General features: G+C 21.7%; 1 protein-coding gene across 2 annotated transcripts in view; it reads left to right on the top strand.

Moving 5' to 3' along the window:
• Positions 1 to 19099, top strand: part of LOC122509452 (junctional adhesion molecule 2A-like) — a 341612-nt gene extending 322513 nt beyond the window's left edge. The window contains exon 6 of one of the 2 annotated variants that reach the window (XM_043623555.1): positions 17617 to 19099. In XM_043623555.1, coding sequence (XP_043479490.1) covers positions 17617 to 17934 — 318 coding nt within the window. In that variant the 3' untranslated portion in view covers positions 17935 to 19099. The remainder of the gene's footprint in view (positions 1 to 17616) is intronic. The other variant, XM_043623556.1, reaches the window with a different exon arrangement.
• The last annotated feature ends 8393 nt before the right edge of the window (positions 19100 to 27492 follow it).

Below are 27492 nucleotides of genomic sequence, written 5' to 3'. Positions count from 1 at the left end.
AGTCAGACAGAATATTAGTCGAATCTTATATTTTTACTTAATTCCTTCTTAATTAATTTGTAAATAATATAATTGTATAGATCATTTGTAAATTAATGCATAATTAACATTTTTTTATTATAAAAAATTATGCTATCAAGATTCAGTAGTAAAAACCAGTTGCAGTCAGACCCAGTAGTGAAAGCTGATTTTAGTCAGACAGAATTCTTTTAATTTCATTCGACTATTATATTTTTAATTAACTTATTTATAACTATAATAATAATAATTAATTTGAAAAAAATCTATTTTTATGATTCAGTAGTAAAAACCAGTTGAGGTCAGACGCAGTAGTAAAAATTGATTTTAGTCAGACAGCATTCTTGTGATTTTAGTAGAATCTTATATTTTTAATTAATTCATGAATTGTATAATTATATAAATATTTTATAAATTAACTTACAATTACTAGTAATATATTATAAAAAAAATTGTGTCAGCAACATTCAGTAGTAAAAAACAGTTTCAGTCAGACCAAGTAGTAAAAGTTGATTTTAGGTAGACACAAATTTTGTAATTTTATTTTAAAATTGTGTTTAATTAGCTTATTTATAATTATAATAATACTTAATTATAAAAGTTATGTTATTATGATTCAGTAGTACAAACCAGTTTCAGTCAGACCCGGTAATGAAAGTTGATTTTAGTCAGAAAAATTTTTTAATTTTATTCAAATTTTTTTTATTTTTAAGTAATTTATTTGTAGCTACAATAATAATTAATTTTTAAAAATTCTATTTTAAAGATTCAGTAGTGAAAGCTAGTTATGATCAGAGTCAGTTGTAAACATTGATTTTAGTCAGACAGAATTCTTGTAATTTTAGTAAAATTTTTTGTTTTTAATAAATTTTTAAATTTTAGAATTATATAAATAATAATTTATACCTCAATTAACTTACAATTACTAGTAATTAATTATAAAGAAAATTCAGTTAGTAAGATTCAGTAGTAAAAAACAGTTTCAATCAGACCCAGTAGTAAAAGTTGATTTTAGGCGGACATCAGTTTTGTAATTTTATTCGAAAATTGTGATTAATTAGCTTATTTATAATTATAAAAATACTTAATTATAAAAAATTATCTTAAGATTCAGTAGTGAAGGTCAGTTTCAGTCAGACCCAGTAGTGAAAGCTGATTTTAGTCAGATAGAATTCTTTTAATTTCATTCGACTATTATATTTTTAATTAACTTATTTATAACTATAATAATAATTAATGTTTAAAAAATCTATTTTTATGATTCAGTAGTAAAAACCAGTTAATGTCAGACCCAGTAGTAAAAATTGATTTTAGTTAGACAGCATTCTTATGATTGTAGTAGAATTTTATATTTTTAATTAAATCATGAGTTGTATATTTATAAATTAAATTACAATTACTAGTAATTATTATTTAAAAAAACTTTTACGTTCGAGTTGATTTTAATTGGAATAGTAGGTAAGAAAAATTTTTACACGAATACATTCGGATATTTTTTAGTTTTATTATTTTTTAATTTTACTTTATTAATTAACTTAATTTTTCTATCTTCATTAACACATTTTAGTAATTTATGATTTTTAAATTTCTGTTACTAACTCCAAATGTTACATTCCAATTTTTGGACAAAATTTTAATTCCTTCGACATATAATGTAAAACTTTTTTATTTACTTTGGTAAAATATGTTTTATTGTTTCTTCTTTTTTCTTTTTTACATTTGTTTTCATTTTTATTTTCATTCTAATTTTAATATAGTATTAAGTTAATTCTGTTTCATCCTCAGTTTACATTATTTCTGTATTTTTATTGTATATTGTGTATTATTTGTATTTTTATACAAAATTTTTTTACTTGCTATTCCAATTACTAGCAATTAATTTTAAAAATTCAGTTACTAAGATTCAGTAGTAAAACCCAGTTGCAGTCAGACCAAGTAGTAAAAGTTGATTTTAATCAGACATAATTCTTTTAATTTTATTCGAATATTATATTTTCAAATAACTTGTTCATAATTATAATAATAGTAATATTTTTACTGATAATTTAGTTAAATAAAACTGATTGTCAGTTAAAAACAACTGATGTTTCAGTAATTTTTTTTAATGATTCAATTAATCAAGTTTAACTAATTACTCAGTTATATTTTATTGAGTTTGTTTCACTAACAATAAGTTATTTTATTTATTTATTTTTTTAATTTATTTTCCTATCTAGAGTAAAAAAATTTTTTTTTCATTTATTTTTATCCATAAAAAATGATTCTTTTGTTTATTAATACCGTTCATTTTTTAAAAGCTTTTACTCGCGTAGAATTTTGCCAAAAATAATTTTCGTGAAAAATGTAAATAGTTTTTTTTTGTGGAGCTATAATTATTTGAATGTTTGGTGTATTACTATTTTGATTCATTGCCTGCATGCGGTGTTGATTACTGTTAAGCGATAATTATGATTTCGAAAATCGATTTTACCTGTAGATTAATTTGGTCCATCAATCGTGCACGGCTCGTTTATTCGGCCTGGTGCATTTGTACGGGAAATACAAACAGGGTGGGGATGAGGAGGAGGGAGGGAGGAGAGGGTCTTTCTGCCTCTAGTGAGTGTGCATACTCGTCTATGTTTGATGAGTAGCTCACTGCGATATGACAAGCTGCATAATTCATTGCCATATGCTATTTACGCGATTGTTCCCAAGTTGGAATGCATGAATTGTGATTCACGGCTCAAAGGGCTTTTGTGTCCCACTGTGTATGTCCCTTGTGACATTTTCATAACGAACTTATTTACATTTCACTCTCTATATATATAAAAAATAACAACGACAAAAAACCATTTACAAATTTTGTTGAAATTTAATCTCTCTTTTTCCTCGACAAATTGTACCAAAAAAATTGTCACAAAAGTTGGATTTTATTTTTTCCTCACTTTTTGAACGGAACTTTGACTTTTTCCCTGACGACTCAAAAGAATATTTTAATACACTCTAAAAATTCAGAAAATCAACAATTTTTTAAAACAAATATTTAATCATTATTACATTGTAAAAAATTTAGGGAGTTAACGGACTCGGGAGTTGGGAGTGAAATTTTTCGAGTTAAAAATCAACTCCAAAACAGAGTTAATTTCTAACTCCCTTCATTTAACACCCGCGCGAGTTATTTTTTCCTTAGGGAGTTAGCATTTGGGTGTGAAATTTTAACTCTCTTTATTTAACTCCCCTGGCATTAACTCCCCAATGGGTGCGACTTTTATAGACCCCCCGGGGAATTTAAAATTTTACTCCCTTTTTTTACAGTGTATAGTAACTTTATTATAACTTATTATTAACTTAACAAAAAATGAGGATTTTTAAAAGCAGCAAATTTCAAATCCTTTGAAATTCAATGACTTTTTAGAATTATTACAGTAACTTATCAAAAATTATTTACAACTCTAAATTTGAGTAAGTAAAAATGTTTACTAATTTTACTTAGTGACTGACTTTTTGCTTTTGAATTAGTAAATTTTACTAATAAATTAGTAAAATATTACTATTTGGTAGTAAAATTTACTCATTCTAAAGCAAAAAGTCAGTCACTAATTCAAATTAGTAAATATTTTTACTAATTCAAATTTAGAGAAATGATTTCAGTTCAATTCTTCTCTAACTCAATTATTTTTGATAATTTTTGAGAAAACATCCTTAAGAATTTAATTATTTATTTAAAGAAAAAAATATTCACCTTAAATATTTCTGAAATCCACTTTACTTGTGTACAATGCAATTTTACCAAATTTTAATTATTCAAAAAATTTTCAATTTAGTTATTCAAAAATTCAAGTAACTTAAATGAAAATTGAATAAAAATTATTCAATTATTAATTGTTATTAATTATTAATTATTAATTATTCAAAAATTAACTTCTTTCAAATTTTTAATTAAAAGTTTTTAAAAATCAACTTTTCTAAAACTTTAATTAATTTGAAACTTTTTGAAATTCAATCTATATTAGTGAATTAATGTAACATTCTAAAATAATGATCTCAAAATTCTGAACATTCAAATGAACGAAATTGGTTTATTTCTTCATCAAATTAAATTTTTATTATAATATTATCCATTTTGTGTCACTATCAATAATAAAATTAATTATAAAGTTTCTCTCAGCATAAAATGAAAGTTTTTAATTTTTATTGCAATCATCAATTTATGAAAATATTTTTAATAAAAAGTGTTTCGTTCATTTCATGGTGGAAAAAGTAATGCAAACTACGGTTTTTTAAAATTTATTTTCTAAGAGAAACAGAATTTTTTTTTTTATATTCTTGTCTTGTTTTATGTAGAAATAAAAAATTAATTTTTAGAAAATTCATATCTAATTAAGTTGAAATTTTTACAAATTCAAATTTAGAGAATAAGTTTTGTGATAATATTATAGCAAAAAAAAAAAAAAAATTATAAATCAATTTATTATTCAGAAGAAATTTTTTTATTTTAAAAGATAAAATTTTTGTTAACATTTTATATTACAATTATTTTTTGAATTTTTAAAGAAAATTATATTCGTAAAAATTTTTAAACATAATAATTTTTCGACTGATTTTCAAGAATTAAATTATTTAAACTAAATTTACTTTTAAATCGACAAAATTTAATTATTGTTAGAAATAGAAAGCAATAAAATTAAATTAAATCTTTTCAATAATTTTAAAGGCTACTGTTCAACAAACAGAATTTTCTTATGAATTCCAAATATTGAATATTTTTCCAGTACTTCTGATAAAATTCCCTGACTTTGGTCCTTCCCGGACCAATTTTACTTTCCCTGACTTTACCCTAAATTTCCTGATTTCCCTAAACTGTGGCAAATTTGTTTGTACATTCAGAGAGATTTCAAAAATATTACAGAAAGTAATATTATTTTTTAAATCTCTCTAAATATATAATATTACCGAATTTTAATTAATTTTTTGTAATAACGTCCTCTTTTTAAATGCAAATAGTTATCCGTATTTTTATCTATATATTATTGTAAATTATTAAACATGGAAATATTGAGTATTAATTAAAGTGTAAAATTATTACATAAATAGCGATGTGAATTTAATTTTGATTCCATTTTGCAATGTGTAAAAATATTGAGCTTTAATTAAAATGTAAAATTATTACATAAATAGCAATATAAATTTAATTTTGATTCCATTTTGCAAAGTGAAAATCATTCTAACATGAAAATGTAAAATTAATTTTACTTTTTTGTTAATTATACACAAAAACTCGCAGTGAGTTTAATATTAAAATCAACGAGAAGGGGATTCTCGTCAATGTATTTTGCAATTGAAAATTATGGTTAAAATTGAAAATGATGTAAATTGTATTTTGATAAACGATCTATTTTCATGACACAATGATGTTTAGTCAACAGGTATTACTTTGCCTAAACGTGAACAATGGATATTTGTGAAATTCAAACAAGTAGTGTTTAAATTGTCGAATACAATGGAAGTGAGACAGAGATGTGAGGTTGGGGGGGGGGTTATAGGGTTTAATGACAATTCAGTTATTCACCCCTCTTTCCCCGTCCCTTAGAACGCGACTGTGGGATCCGCCTCTCTGATGACAGTACAATGAACGGATGCTGATGAGTAGCGAACAATGATCATCCGACATATGTCTGTACAAGATAATTCATTGGTCGATAACACGAAATATCTCATATCTTGTAATGTTTCACCTAATAACACTTGTAACATTTGTTGCATTTTATCATTATTATCAGATTTTAATCTCGTTAATCCAGTTTACATCATCTGTGGGCAAGAATAATGACCCAACTTTACCTGCGACTTTCTGAAAAATTATTTTAATGATACTGTTTATCAGTACTTTTTATGGGCTTAATTTGTAGATTCGACAAATTTTTAAAGCTCATTTGAATGAAATAGTTTTTTATTAATAAATAATTAAATATTTACAGAAATTACTGATTGTAATAAAAATTATGAATGATAAAATAAAATTGTACATTTAACTTAGCGAAAGCAAAGTTAAATATACAATTTTATTTTATTAATAAATAATTAATAATTAATAATTAATAATAAATAAAATAAAATAATAATAAAATAATATTATAATAATTAATATTAATTAATATTAATTAATATTTATAATTAATAATTTTATTTTTTAATTTAATTTATTTTTATTTTATTTTTTATCAAAAAATTATCATGAACTAAAAAAACGAATGTTTTTTCCTATTTCTGACAATAATTGAATTTTGTATATATTTTAATTGAATTTTGTTTTGAATAATTGAATTTTGTGTAAATTTTTAATTTTAATTGAATTTTGTTTTTAATAATTTATCAATTTATTCGAAGCAAGAAAAAAGTTTTTAAACGAAATTAAACTATTATTCAAACAAAATAAAATTTTTTTTTAACCAAATTGAATTTATTTGAACTAAGTAGAATTTATTTGAATCAAAATTTAATTTATTCGAAACAAATAAAATTTATTTTAACTAAACTGAATTTATTTAAATTAAAATTGAATTCATAGGAACCAATTTGAATTTAGTCAAAGCATATAAAATTTATTTAAACGCCAATTATAATTATCCAAAGCAAATAAAATTTATTTGAGCCAATTATTTGCACCAATTAAAATTTTATCTGAATCAAATAAAATTGCAGAGAAGCCAGTAAAATTTATTAAATTAAACAACTTTTCAGGGAAAAGTCAGGGATTTTTATTAAAAGTATTGAAAATAATTCAATATTTAGAATTCATAAGAAAATTCGGAATTTTTGTGTCTTTTTTGTTTGCCTCATAAACTATAAAATTACCACAAATTATAATACAAAACCTTCAATTTTTTTTAATTTCTGAAAATACTTTCTTTTTCAATAACTTAAATATTGAACAACTATCATAAAATAAATAAATTATTTAATCAATAATTTTACTTAGATAATTCAAAATTAATTCAATTTTAAAAGAGTTGCGTTTATAATTTTTTATAAATAAAAAAACTTCAAACGGTTTTAATTTGAAATTTTATAAAATTTCAATTTTAAATGAATTTAATTAGAAATTTTAAAGAACTTAAATTTTTGAAAAGTTTTAATAATTCAAAATCTTCTAAAATTAGTTAAATTTGTCAATATATATTTAATTAATTATTAAAAATAATGAATTTATAGAAGAATTTTAATTAAACCCATTCAAAAAAATTGAATTTTGAAGAACTTACAAATGATTGCAAAAATTCAATTACTTTCAAAAGCAATAAAATTCTTATCACAAAATTCAATTATGTTCAAAATTGAAAAAAAAATCTCGTCAAAATCACAATGATCTCTATTTTTTATAAATAACAAAATTCTTTTTAAAAATTCAATTATTTTGAAAAATTTTAATAAAATTCTTGTTAAAATATCAATTATTTGTAAAAATTTTCCTCATTTTAATAATTTTCAATATCTCTACTATTTTAATAAAACTACTAAAAGAAATCAATTATTTGAAAAAAAAACTTTAATAAAATTGTACGCAAACATTTATTTATTTTCATAAATAATAAAAATTTCAAGGAATTCAAATATTTACAAATTTTTTATAAGTTTCTGCTCAATAAATTCAATTATTTTCAGAAATAATAAAACTCATCGCAGAATTTCAATCATTTTTAATACAATTTTAATCAAATTCCCTAAAAAATGCAACTATTCTAAAAAATTCTATTAAAATTCGTCAAAAGAATTCAATTATTCAAAAATTTGTTAATATAATTCTTTATAAGAATAAAATTTTAAGAAAAATTCAATTATATATTTTACTTTTGTATTTAAATAATTGAATTCTCATAGAATTTTCTAATAAAAAAAATGTAAAAATGAATTAAAAATGAATTGTAGTTAAAATTTTAGATAATAATTGAATATGAAAATAATTTTGAAGTAGTTACCGTAACAATATTTTTATAATATAAAATAATTATTTTATCTCTTGAACATCTTTAATTATTATAAAAAATGAAAAAATCGATCACTCCGAGTATTTGACTCAAAGCAATCCATATCTTCATGTTTTATAACAATATTTTTAAAGTTGTTTAACTTCAAAAAGGTTTGAATTTGAAATTTTTGAAAATCTTAATTCTTATGGAAAAATAATAATAATAATTAAATATTTATTTAAAAAGAAGTTATTTATGTTTTTGAATAATTTTGCAATTAAAGAAATTTGTAAATAAATGTATCAGGAAATTGTTTTGTGTAAAATTTTTTCCTATATTTTCTAAAAATTAAAAAATGTTTATTTTCAATTAAAATTTGTAATTGACAAATAGAATTTATAAACATCTTTTTCTCTTATTTTTAAAAAACTTTGAATTTTATTAAAACAATTGTAATTAAAAAATAAAAATATATAAAGTGAACTTTCTTATGTAAAGAGTAATCTTTCTTTTTGTAATTTTTGTGCATTTTCGCCAACTTTGAAAACTTCTAAAGTTAATTTTACTACTATAGGTAATCGTTGACTAAAATTTACTTATGAAGTATAGTAAAATTTACTCTCTAAGAATAGAAAAAATTGTCAAAAATCTGCAAAAGTCTTTGTTTTTACATTTTACTTTTTTCCTTCATCTTTTACTTACTAAATAGCCAGAGCAACTTTATAAATTTTTTCCTTACAATAATAAATTTACGAATTGAGATTAATTTATGAGAACAATTCTCTTCTAAATACAGAATTTATTATTGCTATTGGAAATAGGATTTAGAGCTACACGGGAAAAAATTCATATTTCTGATAAATACTTGGTTTGCTTTTTGAAATTACAATGACTTGGTGAGAGAATCTCTAGAGAATCGACTGTTCGACGTTGCAACACAAGAGAGAGAGAGAGAGAGAGAAAGAAAGAGAGTGTGTAGTGTAGAAAAAAAAGAAGAAAAGCGAAAAGACAGAATAAAAGAAAGACAGCCAGTGGCAAGGGACGACATGGAGGACGGACCGAAAGTTTACTGTACTCCAGGGAAATGGAAGGCGATACAAGTTGCACGTTCGCACTTACCAATTGCTTGCTTTTCCTTCTTTTTTTCCTTCTCACCTTTTTTTTCTTAACTATTTTTAGAAGTTTACACCTCCATAACACCCAAAGTATCGTATCGTGTTCTCTATAACAGCTAATAATAAAATATAACTTTAAAAATACTTTTCATCACAACTTTCAAAAATTCAATCAAACTATAATTACAGCAGGGAAATATTCAAACTCCCCTAACAAACTATGGTACGAAACTTTTTCATTTTTATTTTTAGTTCAAAAAGAAAACGGGAAAGTAAAAAGTCTTATTTTAAGATGAATTCTAAAATTAAGCACTACTTGAAAATATTACATTCTCTACTTTGAACTTTAAATTTAAACTTTCCTTTTACCTTAATAAAGAAAGACTCTTTATATTTTACTTTTAATTTTTTTCAATTACAGGCCTCGGTTAGTTCGACTTTTTTTTACTTTTCTTCCGAATATTGCAATTTGGTGTAAACTGCAAATTACTTCAATTTTTCTAGTGTGAAAATGTAATCGTAGACAAATTTTTCAAAACTTATTTATTTTTTATTAATATTTCTAAGATAATTAAATTTCTGAAATATATAATAGATAAATTTTGTAAAATTCGCTTAAAAATAATTGTTTGGAGTTTACACCAAATTGCAATATTCTAAAGAAAAGTCAAAAAGTTAATAAAAATTAAAATTTTAGAAAATCAAATTTTGAAAAATTTTAATTGCAAATATTTAAAATAATTGAATTCCTAAAAGTTTTAATTAAAAATCAAAATGAAAATTGTCTTCAATACAAATTTTTTTAATATACTTTAGAATTATACTTAGAATATACTTTAGAATTTTTTTTTTATTATTTGAAAGAAATGAATTCATGCGAAGAATTTTATTAAAATTATATTGAAAATAATTAAATTCGTATACAGAATTTTATCAAAATTTTTGAAAATAGATAAATTCTTTAAAGAATTTTCCTTACATTTTTTAAAATAATTTAATTCTATCGAGAAATATCATTAAAATTAAATTAGATATAACCTAATTTATGCAAACAATTTTATCAAAGTTTTAAAAAAAATTTGAACCCTTTCAAGAAATTCTATTAAAATTAAATTGGAAATAACTAAATTTCGGTAAAAAATTTTTTTATTTTTTAAATTAAATAAATTTTTGCAAAGAATTTTAATAAAATTATATTAAAAATAATTGAATTGAATTGAAAAATAAAAGAATTTTATTAAAATTAGGTATGTTAAAAATAATTAAATTGAATTGAAAAATAAAAGAATTTTATTAAAATTATATTAAAAATAATTGAATTGAATTGAAAAATAAAAGTATTTCATTAAAATTATATTGAAAACAATGGAATTCTTTTACAGAATTTTATCAAAATTTTTGTATATTTTAATATTTATTGGAAGTTAGTCTTGAATTTTTTAACAATTGAATTTAGAAATTAGCAAAAGGTCAGAAAAACACGAAATAAAATTTTATTGATGATCTAAAAAATGACACTCACAGTTTTTCTAAGTTTGTCAAATTGAGACAAAAAAGGAATGAAAAATGTTGCGAAGCAACGTTTTGATTCGTTTTTTGTCTCAATTTGACAAACTTAGAAAAATTATGGCTTTTTTTCGACTTTTTTAGAATTTTTAATTGACTAAGCGACTTTGTTTACCCTCCTTTAAGTCGATCCGAGACCTAAAATTTTCCAGAGATTAAAAATATAAAGAAAAATTTTTGTCTGTGTTGGAAAAAAAAGTGAAGAACTGTATGTACGGAGAATATTGAAACAACGAAGACCTAATTAAATATGCAAATAAGGACATGTTGAGTGGATATAAATAGTTGAATAAAGGTCAGTGAAATGATGTCAATTCACAAATAGTGAAGCTGAATATTGGAATGGACCACTCTTGTGGTTGCTCCGATCACATGCCTTTTAAGCTGTGTGTTAACCGCAAACCATAAAGCGTTCCAGTGAATGTACCTGCCATACGATTCCAAGTATAGATGCGCCTAGTTTAAACTAAACTACGTTTATCGCTTTGTGGTCGAAGTCTCCAACTAGAAGTTAAAACCACTCCGCGAGAATGGTGTTACCACTGATATTAGCCAATCTGTCCTTTAATTCCTTTTTGTCCAACCAAAATTCCAATTGTTTTCCAAACTTTACAACCGACAATATATACACAGCTCAAAAATAAAAAAAAAACTTTATTTATTTATATCAACTGTCGATAAAATCTCAAATTTTATTCGATTTTTTTTTACCATACTTGAAACTGAATCTTACTAAATCAATTCTTACTAAATGTTTTTTTCTTTCATTACCTCATTTTTAATTAATTTACTATTTATGTAATTATACAAATAATTTATAAATTAACTTACAATTAATAAATTAGTTAAAAATGAGTTAATTAAAAATATACGATTCTACTAAAATCACACGAATGATGTCTGAATAAAATAAATTTTCACTACTGGATCTGACCTTAACTGAATTTTACTACTGAATCATAAAAATAGAATTTTTAAAAATTATTTACTATTATATAAGTTAATTAAAAATGTAATATTCGAATGAAATTAAAAGAATTCTGTCTGACTAAAATCAGCTTTCACTACTGGGTCTGACTGAAACTGACCTTCACTACTAAATCTTAAGATAATTTTTTATAATTAAGTATTTTTATAATTATAAATAAGTTAATTAATCACAATTTTCGAATAAAATTACAAAACTGATGTCCGCCTAAAATCAACTTTTACTACTGGGTCTGACTGAAACTGTTTTTTACTACTGACTAAAATCAATGTTTACTACTGACTCTGATCATAACTAGCTTTTACTACTGAATCTTTAAAATAGAATTTTTAAAAATTAATTATTATTGTAGCTACAAATAAATTACTTAAAAATAAAAAAAATTTGAATAAAATTAAAAAATTTTTCTGACTAAAATCAACTTTCACCACTGGGTCTGACTGAAACTGGTTTGTACTACTGAATCATAATAACATAACTTTTATAATTCAGTATTATTATAATTATAAATAAGCTAATTAAACACAATTTTAAAATAAAATTACAAAATTTGTGTCTACCTAAAATCAACTTTTACTACTTGGCCTGACTGAAACTGTTTTTTACTACTGAATCTTGCTAACACAATTTGTTTATAATTTATTACTAGTAATTGTAAGTTAATTTATAAAATATTTATATAATTATACAATTCATGAATTAATTAAAAATATAAGATTCTACTAAAATCACAAGAATGCTGTCTGACTAAAATCAATTTTTACTACTGCGTCTGACCTCAACTGGTTTTTACTACTGAATCATAAAAATTGATTTTTTTCAAATTAATTATTATTATTATAGTTATAAATAAGTTAATTAAAAATATAATAGTCGAATGAAATTAAAAGAATTCTGTCTGACTAAAATCAGCTTTCACTACTGGGTCTGACTGAAACTGACCTTCACTACTGAATCTTAAGATAATTTTTTATAATTAAGTATTTTTATAATTATAAATAAGCTAATTAATCACAATTTTCGAATAAAATTACAAAACTGATGTCCGCCTAAAATCAACTTTTACTACTGGATCTGACTGAAACTGTTTTTTACTACTGAATCTTACTAACTGAATTTTCTTTATAATTAATTACTAGTAATTGTAAGTTAATTGAGGTATAAATTATTATTTATATAATTCTAAAATTTAAAAATTTATTAAAATCAAAAAATTTTACTACAATTACAAGAATTCTGTCTGACTAAAATCAATGTTTACTACTGACTCTGATCATAACTAGCTTTCACTACTGAATCTTTAACATAGAATTTTTAAAAATTAATTATTATTGTAGCTACAAATAAATTACTTAAAAATAAAAAAAATTTGAATAAAATTAAAAAATTTTTCTGACTAAAATCAACTTTCACTACTGGGTGTGACTGAAACTGGTTTGTACTACTGAATCATAATAACATAAGTTTTATAATTAAGTATTATTATAATTATAAATAAGCTAATTAAACACAATTTTAAAATAAAATTACAAAATTTGTGTCTACCTAAAATCAACTTTTACTACTTGGCCTGACTGAAACTGTTTTTTACTACTGAATCTTGCTAACACAATTTGTTTATAATTTATTACTAGTAATTGTAAGTTAATTTATAAAATATTTATATAATTATACAATTCATGAATTAATTAAAAATATAAGATTCTACTAAAATCACAAGAATGCTGTCTGACTAAAATCAATTTTTACTACTGCGTCTGACCTCAACTGGTTTTTACTACTGAATCATAAAAATTGATTTTTTTCAAATTAATTATTATTATTATAGTTATAAATAAGTTAATTAAAAATGTAATATTCGAATGAAATTAAAAGAATTCTGTCTGACTAAAATCAGCTTTCACTACTGGGTCTGACTGAAACTGACCTTCACTACTGAATCTTAAGATAATTTTTTATAATTAAGTATTTTTATAATTATAAATAAGGTAATTAATCACAATTTCCGAATAAAATTACAAAACTGTTGTCTTACTGAAATCAGCTTTTACTACTGGGTCTGACTGCAACTGGTTTTTACTACTGAATCTTGATAACAGAATTTTTTTTATAATTAAAAAATATTAATTAAAAATTAATTTCTAAACGATCTTTATAATTGTATTATTTACAAATTAATTAATAAGGAATTAAGTAAAAATATAAGATTCGACTAATATTACGAAAATTCTGTCTGACTAAAATAAACGTTTACCACTGGATCTATCTTTAATTGGCTTTTACTACTGAATTTTAAAAACAAAATTTTTAAAAATTAATTATTATTATAATTCAAAATAATTTCATTAAAAAAATATAATATATAAAAATTAAATTAAAAGAATTCTGTCTGACTAAAATCAGCTTTCACTACTGGGTCTGACTGCAATTTGTTTTTACTACTGAATCTTGATAACAGATTGTTTTATAATAAAAAAATGTTAATTTTGCATTAATTTATAAATAATCTAAATAATTATATAATTTACAAATTAATTAAAATAGAATTAAGTAAAAATATAAGATTTGACTAATATTCTGTCTGACTAAAATCTACTTTTACTACTTGAAATGACTGCAACTGGCTTTTACTACCGAATTTTATAACAATAGAGTGAAATTTTAATTAACTTATTAAATATAAATTAATATTCTTAATATAAAATGCCGATAATTGGAAAAAAATTGCAATTTTAATATTAAGAATTTATTACTCGGTAGTACTAATTACATAACCGAATTGATTTTATTAATTTCTCCGGGTCAAATTTTTATTGACGGAGAAACGTTAAAAAAACTAATTTGCTTTTAATTTTATTAATTAATATTAATATTAGTATTAATATTAGTGTTAATATTAGTATTAATGATAATTCAGTTTTGCTTTTAATTTTTCAAAATCTCGACTCGCACTCGCAGAAAAATGTTATTTGATATGTTTCCCAAAAAATTGAAACAGTACAATTTGTCTGCAAATAAATTTTTACCTACATCGATGGTTACTTAATCAAATGAAAAATATTTGTGAGCGGAAGCAATGTATTACGCAAGTAACCACTTAATCTTAACTCTCACACTTGGAGACACTCAAGGCGCGATGCCAACTTTAAATCTAATGTTCAAGTCAAAATACGACATTTCTCACAAAAGCACTCCTTTTTCATGCTTCATAAATTAAAATGATAACTCTCTCCCCCTCTCAATTACATTTTATCCAATTGTTGTCTCATTCAGGTAACTTTATAAACTCAACGCTAATAATATCAACTCTTATTAAATAGTTTCACATTAGGTAAAAATAGTATTTCAATTTTTAAATTTTATTTTTAAATTGATCAATTCAATTTTATGTAATTTTTAAAAAGGGATTCAGTGAAAGTCGATACGAATTTACATAATTGACTCTCAGTTTAAAAAAAAAATATCGACAATCTAAATTACACTACATCGCTTATAAATATTCGACTAGAAATTTTATAAAACAAATATAGATTTTCCGATAATTTTTTCAATTTAATTAATTATTATCTATTCCATGAAAATATTGCTGAGCTGATATTTTTCCTTAAATAAACGAATAAGAATTTTAAAATTATTCTTTTGATAAAACTGCAAATCACAGTTATTATTTTACGGAATATTAGGTAAAAAACAGGATTCTAATTTTTAAAAGGAAATTCAGATTTAAAAAAAGGAATTTTTCAAATTACTTAACTAATTATTGTAACGCTACTTTTATTTTAAAACTCTATGAATTTTACTATATCCGAAATAAATTTCAGTAAAAATTAGTAAACTTTATTTCGGACTTGATATAATTACTTACAAAATAAATAAAATTTAATATTAAAATAATGTATAAAGATTTTAAAGTTTCAAAGAAACTAAAATTTTTCCAAAGTTTGCAAAAAGTAGTAAATTTTTCTTCAAAATAACTAAACAAATTGTTAACTTCCAAAAAATGACAATTTTTGTACACTTTTTTTTTAAAGGGAGAATAACCGGATTTTTCGTGTTTTAGGAAATTTTATTAATTTAAGGTAATAAATAATTACTTACGAAATAAACTGCACACGAAATATTTTGTTGTTTAACTCACCTGAAACAAAATTAAAAGAAAATACTTTATATTCGAATTATTATCAGAAGAATAATAAAAAAAGAAACAAATATTAATTTCAATTAAATAATTCTGTTAATTCAATTTTTTTTAAAATAATTTTTTAAAAAGTTTTTTAAGAATTTTCAAATTCTTCTGTTTACAATTTAATTTTACGAAATTTCGATTATTCTAAAATTCTTTAATTAAATATATTAGAAATTAAAAACTTTAAATAATTAAACAAACATTCCATTAAACTTTTTGAAAATAATTTATTCTACAGAATTCTTAATTAAAAAGTATAAAGAGCTCAAATTTTCAAATATTTTAATTTAAAACCTTTTGAAAATTTAATTATTTGTAAAGATTTACGCTATAATCCTTTCAATGTTCAATTATAATTTAAAATTTTAACTGAAATTCATTTTTAAATCAATATTTATTAGAAAATTCTACGAGAATTCAATTATTTAACTATAAAAATAAATATTTTATTAAATAATCAAATGTTTCTTAAAATTGAATTTTCATGAAGAATTTTATCAACAAATTTTTAAGTAATTGAAATTCTCTTGACAAAGTTTAATATAATTTTTAAGAATAATTTCAATTTTCCGAGAAATTTGATGAAAATTTTATTAAAAATAATTGAAATTTTGCCAAGAATTTTATTAAAATTTTTGAAAATAATTGAATTTCGAAGAAAAATTTTATTATTTATAAAGATAATTGAAATTTTGAAGAGAATTCTTTTAAAATTTTAAAAATAATTGGATTTTTGCGAAGAATTATATTATTTTTGAAAATAATTCAATTCTTGAGACGAATTTTATTAAAATTTCTTTTTAAATAATTTCATTCTTTTGTGGAATTTAATTAAAATAGTAGACATGGAAAATAATTGAATTTTGACAAATTTATGAAATTGAATTTCTTGAATTTCTTTGATAAATTTTAATAAAATTTTTAAGAATAATAACATTTTTCGAGGAATTCCATTAAAATTATATTAAAAATAATTGAAAGTCTGACATAAGTTTTATTATGTATTTATGAAAATAATTGAATTTCTATAAAAAAATGTTATTATTTATCGAAATAATTGAATATTAATTTATAAAAATAATTTGTAAATAATTGATTTCCTGGGGAATTTTTATTATTTATGCAAATAATGAAATGTTTGCGTAGAATTTTATTAAATTTTTGTTTAACTAATTGAATTCTTTTGGGAATTTTTATGAAAGTAGTAAATATTAAAAATCTTTGAATTGAGGAAAGTTTTAGTGATTTTAATTAAAATTCTTCTATAAATCCATTATTTTTAATAATCAATTAAATATATATTAAAAGAATTGACCTAATTTCAAAAGAATTTTAGTTATTAAAATTTTTTTTAAAATCTAGGTTTTTTAAAATTTCTAATTAAATTCATTTGAAACTGAAATTTTACAAAAATTCAAATCATAATCTTTTGTAGTTCCTTCTACTTATGAAAATTGTAAACGCAATTCTTTTAAACTTGAATTACATAATTTTGAAATATTTAAACAAAATTCGATTTCAAGATCAAAATTCCCTGACTTTTACAGGTTTTTTCAAGGTGTATAAAATTCTCTGACATTTCCAGGTTGCGTGGCAACCCTGTAAAATTAAAAAAATTAAAAATCTATTAAAATTTTAGAAAACAATGACTAAAAATTAGCAAAAATCCTCACTACCATGAATTAGTTTGATTTACAATTAATAATTGTAATAATTGTAAAAAAAAAACTTTTTCATTTCAAAGAAAAACAAAACCAAAAATTTCAGCCAATAACGAAAAGTTTCTTCTGCTTTCAGGTGTCGCCAGAAAATACAGTGTTTCATCAAATGCAACCAATCAATCCCTATGGCGCAATCATTGTTCCCAACAGAATTGGATTGCGAATACAAGCGGATGTAAAGCACCACGAACGCAGTGGTCGTAGTGAAGTCAAAATTCGTTGCATTGCAAAAGTGGGTTCGAAAAATTACGAGACCGAGAAGCGAGTTACAATTTATCAATTGGATAATCAAAGGTTGCGTGCCAGCGATTTACGCGGAGGTTCCTATTCAATTCGTGGCGAATTACTATTCACCATTATCTTACCAATTTTCTTGGCATTAATTTCGACGTGACCTGTACATTTCAACAATGCAATCAGTCGATTTCCCTTCTAGACAACGTGATGTCAGTATTAATTATGTACTCGTTCACGTCGGTTCAGTGTCAGTCGTCCGATCCTTCGTATATATATATATAAATAAATAAATATAAATATAAATATAAATATAAATATAAATATAAATATAAATATAAATAAATATAAATATTTATTATATTAATAAAAAAACAAGTTAAAAAAAAGAACATTTAAAATTAAGAGTTATAAATTTGTAAATGAGTCTCGAGTGTCGTATGAATGTCACAATTTGCGTAAATGTTACCAATAAGCGTATTAAAGCGTTTTACATGATGAGATAAGATTAAAAATTAAGCTCATAGTAATTTAATTAATTTATTCATTATTTATTAATTATTAAATATTAAATAATTAAATAATTATAAATTTAAATAGAAATTTATTTTTTCTATTTTTACAAACAAATTTAATTTTTCTATTCTCGAATAAAGTCAACTGGAGTCAACGAACATAGATTCAAAATAAGAGAAACAATTTTTTATAAACAATTTTCTTTTTTGACTGAAATCTACACTCAACGAATGCTTTTTTTTGTACAAACCTTTTTTTACTATATAAATACAAATTTTTTAGTTTTAAGCAAAATAAAATTTTTTCATAAAATATTTATTATTTATTTTTTATAATTTGTATAAATAAATATTTTTTTTTTTTGAGAGAGAGAGAGTGATGAATTCCATATCAAAGTGTGTCTTTTCGGTAAAAAAAAAAAATTTTTTGTCATATATAAACCGATTCTAGAATTATTATTCTTATTATTATTGTTATTGTAGGTATATACGTATATATATAGATATAATATACTTGGATGGTAATAATTCTCGTCAAAGCGAAAAATATTATTTAAAAATAAATTATTCAATCAATTATTCCAAAATCGTATTGGAAATTAATAATAATAGTATTGTTAAAAGAGTTATTATTTCCATCCAAATTTGTAAATAAACCGAAAAATAACTGATTTCTTCAGCGATCAATCTCATCGTGTATAAATATTTCGAAAAGAAAAACCTCTGAAAGTTAGTCAATCATTAAGAAGAAAGCGGCCAACGTTTTTCTGTCAATTTTCAATTGAATGTTAATAAATTTCTTCTTGTCAAACACTTCAGAAAAAGTATTATTACAAAAAAATAACCATTTACCTATAAATTATTTGGAAAAATTTTTTTTTTAATTCGAAAGAAAGCTAATTTTTCTCTAAAAAAAAAAAGTTTTTAATCAAATTTCCCGCAAGGAGTGAATTTAAATTTTCATTTATTAAAACAATATCAGGAGTTTAATTTTTCTCATCTTTATGAAATGTAAATGCAGCGCATAATTTTCAACTTTACGTTAAAAAAAAAAAGGAATACCAAAACTTTTTACCGTTTTCTAAATTTTTGTTTTTGCAAATTAAATTCTTCTTTATTTGAAATTTGTATAATTTGACAATTGAATGTAAAAATCGGCTTTTAAAAAAATAGCAAAAAAAAAGAAGAAGAAGGTATAAAAAAAAATCCTTCCATCTCTCAAGGAGAATTGCTTCTTGACCTAAATGGATGTCTTGCCAGTGATTTCTTTATCTTTTCTCCTCCTCTCATTCTATTTCTAAAGTCATCTTTTCTACTCGTGAAAATTATTTTCTGAAAATCCTGTCGCAGACACGACTCGTGGTCAAGTCAAGATGCGAAGTAGATGAATCAATAAGAAAGTCAGTCATGTCAAAACCATTACTCGATGTCCCACGAATGGAAGTTAAAGTGTTCGCACAAGACGGTAAAACGTTGGCCGGAAAACCGTGAAAGAATTCACGGATTCCGTTTTACAGTTCGCTCGGCTGCTCCTGACACTGAGACCGGAGATATAGAAGAATAAAATAGACAAGGGAGAAGTCGAGGTTTAAAACTTCTGGAATGAGAAATAGACGTCAGTTAAAAAAACAGAGGAAAGTGAATTAATTTTAAAAGAAACTAGTTATATAATGATACGAATAAAAAAAAATAAGGGACATACGACTCAATGAAAACTGAGAAAAAGAAAAAAAATAGAATTTTATAATTTTCATAAAATACTAACTCTCGAAATAATTGCTCATTTTACTTTTTATTTTTACTCAAATTAAAAATTATTTTTCTAAACTAATTACACTGAGAAAAAAAATTTATTTGATTTAAATAACCGATTACTAAAAATTTTCTAATTTAAATTTTTGTTGAAAACACTAAAAAAAAATTCTATTTTGAAGAAATTACAAATAATTGCAGAAATCCAATTATTTTCAAAAATAAAATAAAATTCTTCCTATAAAATTCAATTATGTTCGAAATTTGAAAAAAATTCTCGTAAAAATCCCAATTATCTTTATAAATAACAAAATTCTTGACCTAATTTCAATTATTTTCAAAAAATTTTCTACTTTCAATGATTTTTAAAATCTACTATTTTAATAAAATTTCCCAAAGAAAATTCAATTATTTAAAAACAATTTTATAAAAATTGTACGCAAACATTGAATTATTCTCATAAAAATAAAAATTTCACAGGAATTCAATTATTTTCATAAATAATAAATTTTTTTTAATGAATTCAATTATTTTCATAAAAAATAATTTAAAATTCTAAAATAATAATTGAATTAAAATGATGAAAATAATTTTGATAAAATTATAATAACAATATTCTTATAATATAAAATAATGATTTTATCTCTCAGTCATCTTTAATTATTAGAAAACATGAAGAAATCGATTACTTCAAATCGATATCTTCATGTTTTATAACAAATACTTTTATAAGTTGTTTAATTTAAAAAAGGTTTGAATTTGAAATTTTTGAATGTCTTAATTCCTATGGAAAATCCTGTTCCAAAAATAGGATTAAAAATAGAAATTGTGCAAATATTTCTCTTCTTCTTCTAAAACAAACGACAACTTTAGAGTGTGAGGGACAGAAAAAGTAAATGAATGAAAGAACATTCAAATTATTATAGTTAATTATCAAATAAATATTTACTTGAAAATTAATTTTTCTTTGAGTCAATTAATAAATGGTTCAATTCATATTTGCTTCAAATACTGAAATTATTATTTCAAATACAATTCTTTTGTCTTAAATAAAATTTATTTGATTCAAGTAAATATTTACTTGATAATTGTAAAGTAATCGGTTATTTGAATCAAACAAATTATTATTTTTCCAGTGTAGTTAACATGTGACTCGCTCCAAAGAAAGGTACCTCAGAAAAAGATAATTTTATGTTACGTTTGTGTTTTTACCTTAATTTCAATTATTAAAATATTTCAATTTCAATTATTAAAAAGTTCAATTTCAATTTATTTAAATTAATAAATTTCAATTTCAATTAATTTAAATTATTAAAAAAACTTCAATTTTCAATAATTTTTAACTAAACTTCTTCTCTAAATCAAATATTTTTAATTTTTTTGATTTTTCATTAAAATTCTTTAGAAATCAATTATTTTTTAATTTTGTATTTAAAATATTCGAAACATAAAATTGCTCTTCAAAACAATTCAATTATTTTCAAAAATTTTAAATCAATTCTTCGCAGAAATTCAATTATTTGCAATTTAATTTTAATAAAATTTCTCAAAAAAATCAATTATTTAAAAAGTAGTATAAAAATTTTTTAAATTCTTTGAAAGAATTCGATTATTATCAAAAATTTTCATAAAATTCTGTATAAGAATTCATTTATTTTCAATATAATTTTAATTAAATTCTTCGCATGAATTCAATAGAAAAAAAAATTAAATAAAAAATTCTAAGGTAGATAAGGAAATTTTTTTTGAAATAATTGCTTGTAGATAATTGAATTTTTGACAATATGTAATTGAAACTATTGAAAATAATTGAATTTTAAAAAATAATCATAAAATTTTTAAGAATTAATTTTTTAAAATAATTTTGAATGCACTTTTTTTGTTAAGCTAATTTTCATTTTGATTTTTTAGTAAAATTTTTGAGAATTCAATTTTTTTTCAATTTTTGCAATTATGAGTTTTTAAATTCGATTTTCAAAAATTTTGCATATAAAATTTAACAAAATTTCAATTATTTAAAAACTGTTTAATTATATATTTCAAAAATTTAATTATCTTAAAAAAATCAATCAAAAATAAGTTTCAAAATATATTTCTACAGTTATTTTTTACACTAGAAATATTGAAGTATTTTGCATTTTATACAAAAAAGTGGTATTTTGTTTCAATATTTCGCAGAAAAGTCGCATTCTTTTAAATAAGTCGAAAAAATTTTCCTTTTCTGAAAATTTTAAAAAAAAGTATAAAAAGTCGAACTTTTTGTCGATTATGTATTTTCATTTTTACTTTAAATTTCACTTTTACTTTATTAGATTTTTATTTTCGCTGTCGCTTTCACTTTGATTAGTGAAAATGCAAATCCATCAAAGTGAAAATGAAAATAAAAAAACTGTAAAGTGAAAAGAAAAATTTATCAAAGTGAAAGTAAAAATAAAAGTAAAATTAATCGATCAAAGCGAAAATGAAAGTCAAAGTAAAAATTAAATTACATAATCGACCCTAAAATTTTTTACTTCTTCCGTACTTTTCTTCGGAGAATGTCATAAATATTTTCTAAAAATAAATAATAAAAATATTTCCCAAAAGTAAATAATTAAAATAAATAATTTTAATTTCAATTTGAAGAATTTTTTGTTAAACAATTTTTTTTCGAGATCACTTTAGAAATTTTTCAAATAAATACAAAAAAGATAAAAAAAAATAACTAAAATCGTGATCGTTTATGTTCTCTCGAAAAAACATTATTTACACAGAAAAATAAAGGGGGAAATCTCCTAAAAATCGACCCTCTAATTGGTTCGGAAATAACATTTTTTCCCCTCCAAAAGACTAGACACAGAAGGGTTAGACAATTTCGTTTACATTTCTCATTAATTTCCCCAATTTTTGTATTTTATTTTCCCTTTCTTCTTAATTACCCATAAAAGGTCATTTTCCAAAAAGAAAACTACAGTGATCTCATTTTATCTCAATTTATCAATTTTCTCAATTTTCTAAATTATTCAAAATTATTATTTTATTCAATTTTTCCCCCAACAAAAAGAAAAGAAAATTTCCCAACAATCCCCTGTACATAAAATAGATATTATAAATAATTAAACTTTTTCATTTTCTCTCTTTTCATAAAAGAAAAAAAAATTTATAAGTGTATCAATTTTTATTGTTACAAAATGTAATCAACTAATTAGCATATTTTGTAAATTATTCAAAAGCTGGAGTAGAGAAATAGAGGCGAAAAATTAAAATACGAGAGATAAGAACACCAGAAAATATAATCGCAAAAAAATTTAAAAAAAAAAAAAAGAGAATGAAGTGTATAGAGAGGGGAAAAGAAGGGGTTTACAGTTGGGGGATGAGGGAAAAAAAATTGCAAGAAAATGTAATACAAAAATCGAAAATGTGTGTACATAGCTTGAAGAAGAAAAAAAATCCATAAGATGGGAAAAGACGTACGTAAATGTAATAAAGAAAATGATAAGAAGTAGCAAAGCGTGAATAAAAATATGCGACTTAACGCTGCGACTGGGTCTCGCTGCACATATCACACACCACCGCGACAAATTTTTCCTCTCAAAAAATAATTTCCAAAAAAGAACAACAAAAAAAAATAAAAAAATAAAAACTCATCTAGACACTTTCAACAGAAGCAAAAAAAAAAAAAAAAAAAAAAAAAAAAACATGTGCACATCGTAAAATAAATACACTCATATGGTTCAAGTCCGTAAAAATTCCGCTAGATTAAGTGCCAAAAGAAACAAGATTTCTCTCTCCTGTTATATATGAGTGGAGGAAAAAGAAGAATGAGTGGACAAAAATTTTTTCTTTACACAAAAATTGCCATTTTCTTATACAGTATTGTTAATATAATCATTGTTAATTATCACTGTTAATTAGCATTTTTAATTATCATTGGTAATAATCATTGTATTGTTCTCACATGAATGTTCCAGACAAAACGATGATTTACATTTTTTAAGGTGAGGATTCGGATATATTTCTAACTATATCAAGAAAATTGATTTAAATCTTCCATAAAACTATTTTTATAGTAATTTTTTGATCGGAATTCAATAGTCAGAAAATATTTGGACCTTTTTTGAATTTTTATTTTACTTAGAAATTAAAAATTCATTCATAATTTTGTAGAAAATACTGGAATAAATGTCTTTGTATCCACAAAAAAATTGAATTTTACTATTTGCAAGCTTCCTACTCGATAATTAATTTTAAAAAAGTAACTTTATGACAGAAAAAAGTAGTAAAATAGTAGCTACTGAAAAACTAAAGACGATTCAATTTTTTCATAATTTTTAAATGAAATTGCATTCTAAAATCGAAAATTTTTTAAAATAAATATTTAGATACATATTTATTTTTCCCCATGAATTAAAATATTCTAAATGGATTTCAATGTATAGACTTTTTAAAGTTTAACTATTTCTAAAAAAAAACACAATTGTAATTCTAAAATTAAATTATTTTTTTTCTTGAAATTTCTCACAAAAATCATTCAATTGAAAATGATTTTATTTCAACATAAAAATTTAAATATTAATACAATTGTACAGAAATTACAGTCTTCAAAGATTTCAATTAAAAAAATCTTTAGAAATTCAATTATTTCTCAAAAATTCATACTGTAACGCTACTAATATTCTAATATTCAATTTTAAAAGAATATTCAATTTAAAATCGATTCTTATTAGAAAGTTCTACGAGAATTCAATTATTTAAATACAAAATAAATAATTTATTGAATAATTGAATGTTTCTCAAAATTCCATTCTCATAAAGAATTTTATTAACATTTTTTAAAATCATTTAATTATTTTGAAGAATTTTAGTAAAATTTTCAAAAATAATTGCATTTTTCTAAGAAAAATTTATTTAAAATTGTATTAAATATAATTGAAATTAAATTAAATTAATTAAATAATTAAAATCTTGTAAAAATTTTATTTTTTTATGAAAATAATAGATAAAAATAATTAATAAAAAAATTTGCCAACTCAAAATACTTGTTCAAATTCTTTAAATACAAAAATAAATAATTTATTGAATAATTGAATATTTCTTAAAATTCAATTCTTACAAAGAACTTTATGAAAATTTTTTTAATTATTTGAATTCTTTTGGATAATTTAAATAAAATTTTTAGGAATAATTGCATTTTTTGAGGAATCCATTTAAAATTGTATTAAAAATAATTTAAATTAAATTAAATTAATTAAATAATTGAATTCTTTTGAAAATTTTATTTTTTATAAAAATAATAAATAAAAATAATAAAAAAATTAAACTTGTCAAAATACTATATAATTTAATTATTTAAATACAAAAATAAATAATTTATTGAATAATTGAATGTTTCTTAAAATTAAATTTTAAGAAATTAAAAAATTAAAATCTTAAATTAAAACCTAAAATTTTTTTAAATAATTGAATTGCTGAGTCGAATTTTTTTATTTATAAAAAGAATCGAATTCTTGTGAAAAACTTAATTAAACTTTCTTTAAATAATTGAATGCCTGCGAAAATGTTATTATTTATGAAAATAATTGAATGTTCGCAAAGAATTTTATAAATTTTTTTTAAATATTTGAATACATTTGGGAAATTTTTTATTAAAATTGTAAATCCAAATGGGTGAAAATCGTAAAAACTGCTAAAAAATACCATTGTTAGGTATTCAATTTTTTTATATAAAAATTCATTTGTTTATTTTAATGACAAATTTTAAATCATAATTTTTTATGAAATAAAAAATATAATAAAAATCATGATAAAAATAAATAAAATCATGATTTGAAATTAGTTAGAATAATAAACAAATGAATTTCCGTATAAAAAATTGAATTAACAAAATAGTATTTTTTGGCGTTTTCAACTTAAAAAATGTTTTTTCGTTTCAAAAAAATTCTTCAAAACTATACTAAAAATCTATTTTTTCATTGAGCAATTTTGTTATGGATACATAAACATATTTCTTAGAAAACTGCGCCAGGATTTAAAAATCTACCAATTCTTAAGAAAAATAAAAATACAAAAATTGTCAAAATATTTTCTAACCATTGAATTCCTCTCAAACAATCACTAAAAAAAATAATTTAATAGAAGATTTAAATCCCATTCTTGATATATTTAAAAAATGTATCCGAACCCTCCCCTTATATTTGAAAATACACACTCACACAGAGAGAGTCTCGCGAGGTACATATAAAAAGAAAGAAAAGAAAAATCAGGGTTAATGAGCAACTTTTTATGTCGAAAAAGCACACACCTATTAAATATAAGGGCAATTTATGCATCGCGCTGTACACGTTCGCAAATTACTACCGCGCTGTTATGAAGGTTCGTTGGGAGCTTTCAAGTTCTAACTAATAACATACGCGCTATATCGCTTCTGGCGACATGAAAAGTGAGCGAATTTATTATACCACTATATTTCGTAAAATGTCCTTATTATTTTCATTAAACATCAATTAAACATTTTAATATTTCCCTTTTCATTGGCATTCTAAGAGAACAAAAAAAAAAAATTTCCAAGTCTAATTTTTTTATTTTAACTTTTAAAAAAGAGAGGCGAATAAAAGATTAAATTTTCCTCTGAATTCCTAATTTAAAAATTTCGAATTTTTGTTTTAAATCTTTTTGGAGATAGTTTTTTTCTATTCCGGACAAATGGAAATTATTTCTAAAGAGGTTTCAAATGGGGGGCTAAATCTACTTTGGTTGAAATTTGAAATTAATTTTTATCACTAACTTTAGTTGAAATTGACAAAGCAAATGTTTAAGAATTTTATTTGTATACCTTTTTTTAAGCGAACTAATTCATGGCAGGTATTTTGATTTTTAAGACAAATGAAATGTTTACATGAAACAAATGAAATGATTATTTTAAACAAATAGAATGTTTACTTGAAACAAATAAAATGTTTACTTGAAAAAAATAAAATGTTTATTTGAAACGAATAAAATGTTTATTTCAAAAAAATAGAATTTATTTCAACCGAATAAAATTTACTCAAGCCAAATAAACTTTATTTCAACAAAATAAAGTTTAGCAGAAGCAAATAAAATTCATTTGAACCAAATGAAATTCATTTGAAATGAATAAAATTTAATTGAACCAAATAATATTTATTTAAAGCAAGTCAAGTTTTTGAACCAAATAAAATTTATTTCAACGAAGTAAAGTTTTCTGCAACCGAATAAAATTTATTTGAACTAAGTAAATTGTTCTTTAACCAAATAGAAATTATTTTAATCAAGCAAAGTTTTTTTTAATCGAATAACATTTGTTTTAAAGTAAAGTTTTTTTTCAATTGAATAAAATTTTTGTAAAATTTTTCTTCACCCGAATAGAATTCATTTCAAATAAGTAAATTTTTTTTCCACCGAATAAAAGTTATTTTAACCAATGAAATTCAATCAAATTAAATTCATTTCAA

Source organism: Leptopilina heterotoma, unplaced genomic scaffold (genome assembly GCF_015476425.1).
Source record: "Leptopilina heterotoma isolate Lh14 unplaced genomic scaffold, ASM1547642v1 Lhet_60, whole genome shotgun sequence".
Taxonomy (NCBI): Eukaryota; Metazoa; Arthropoda; class Insecta; order Hymenoptera; family Figitidae; genus Leptopilina; species Leptopilina heterotoma.
This window is presented reverse-complemented; position numbering and strand designations above follow the sequence as displayed.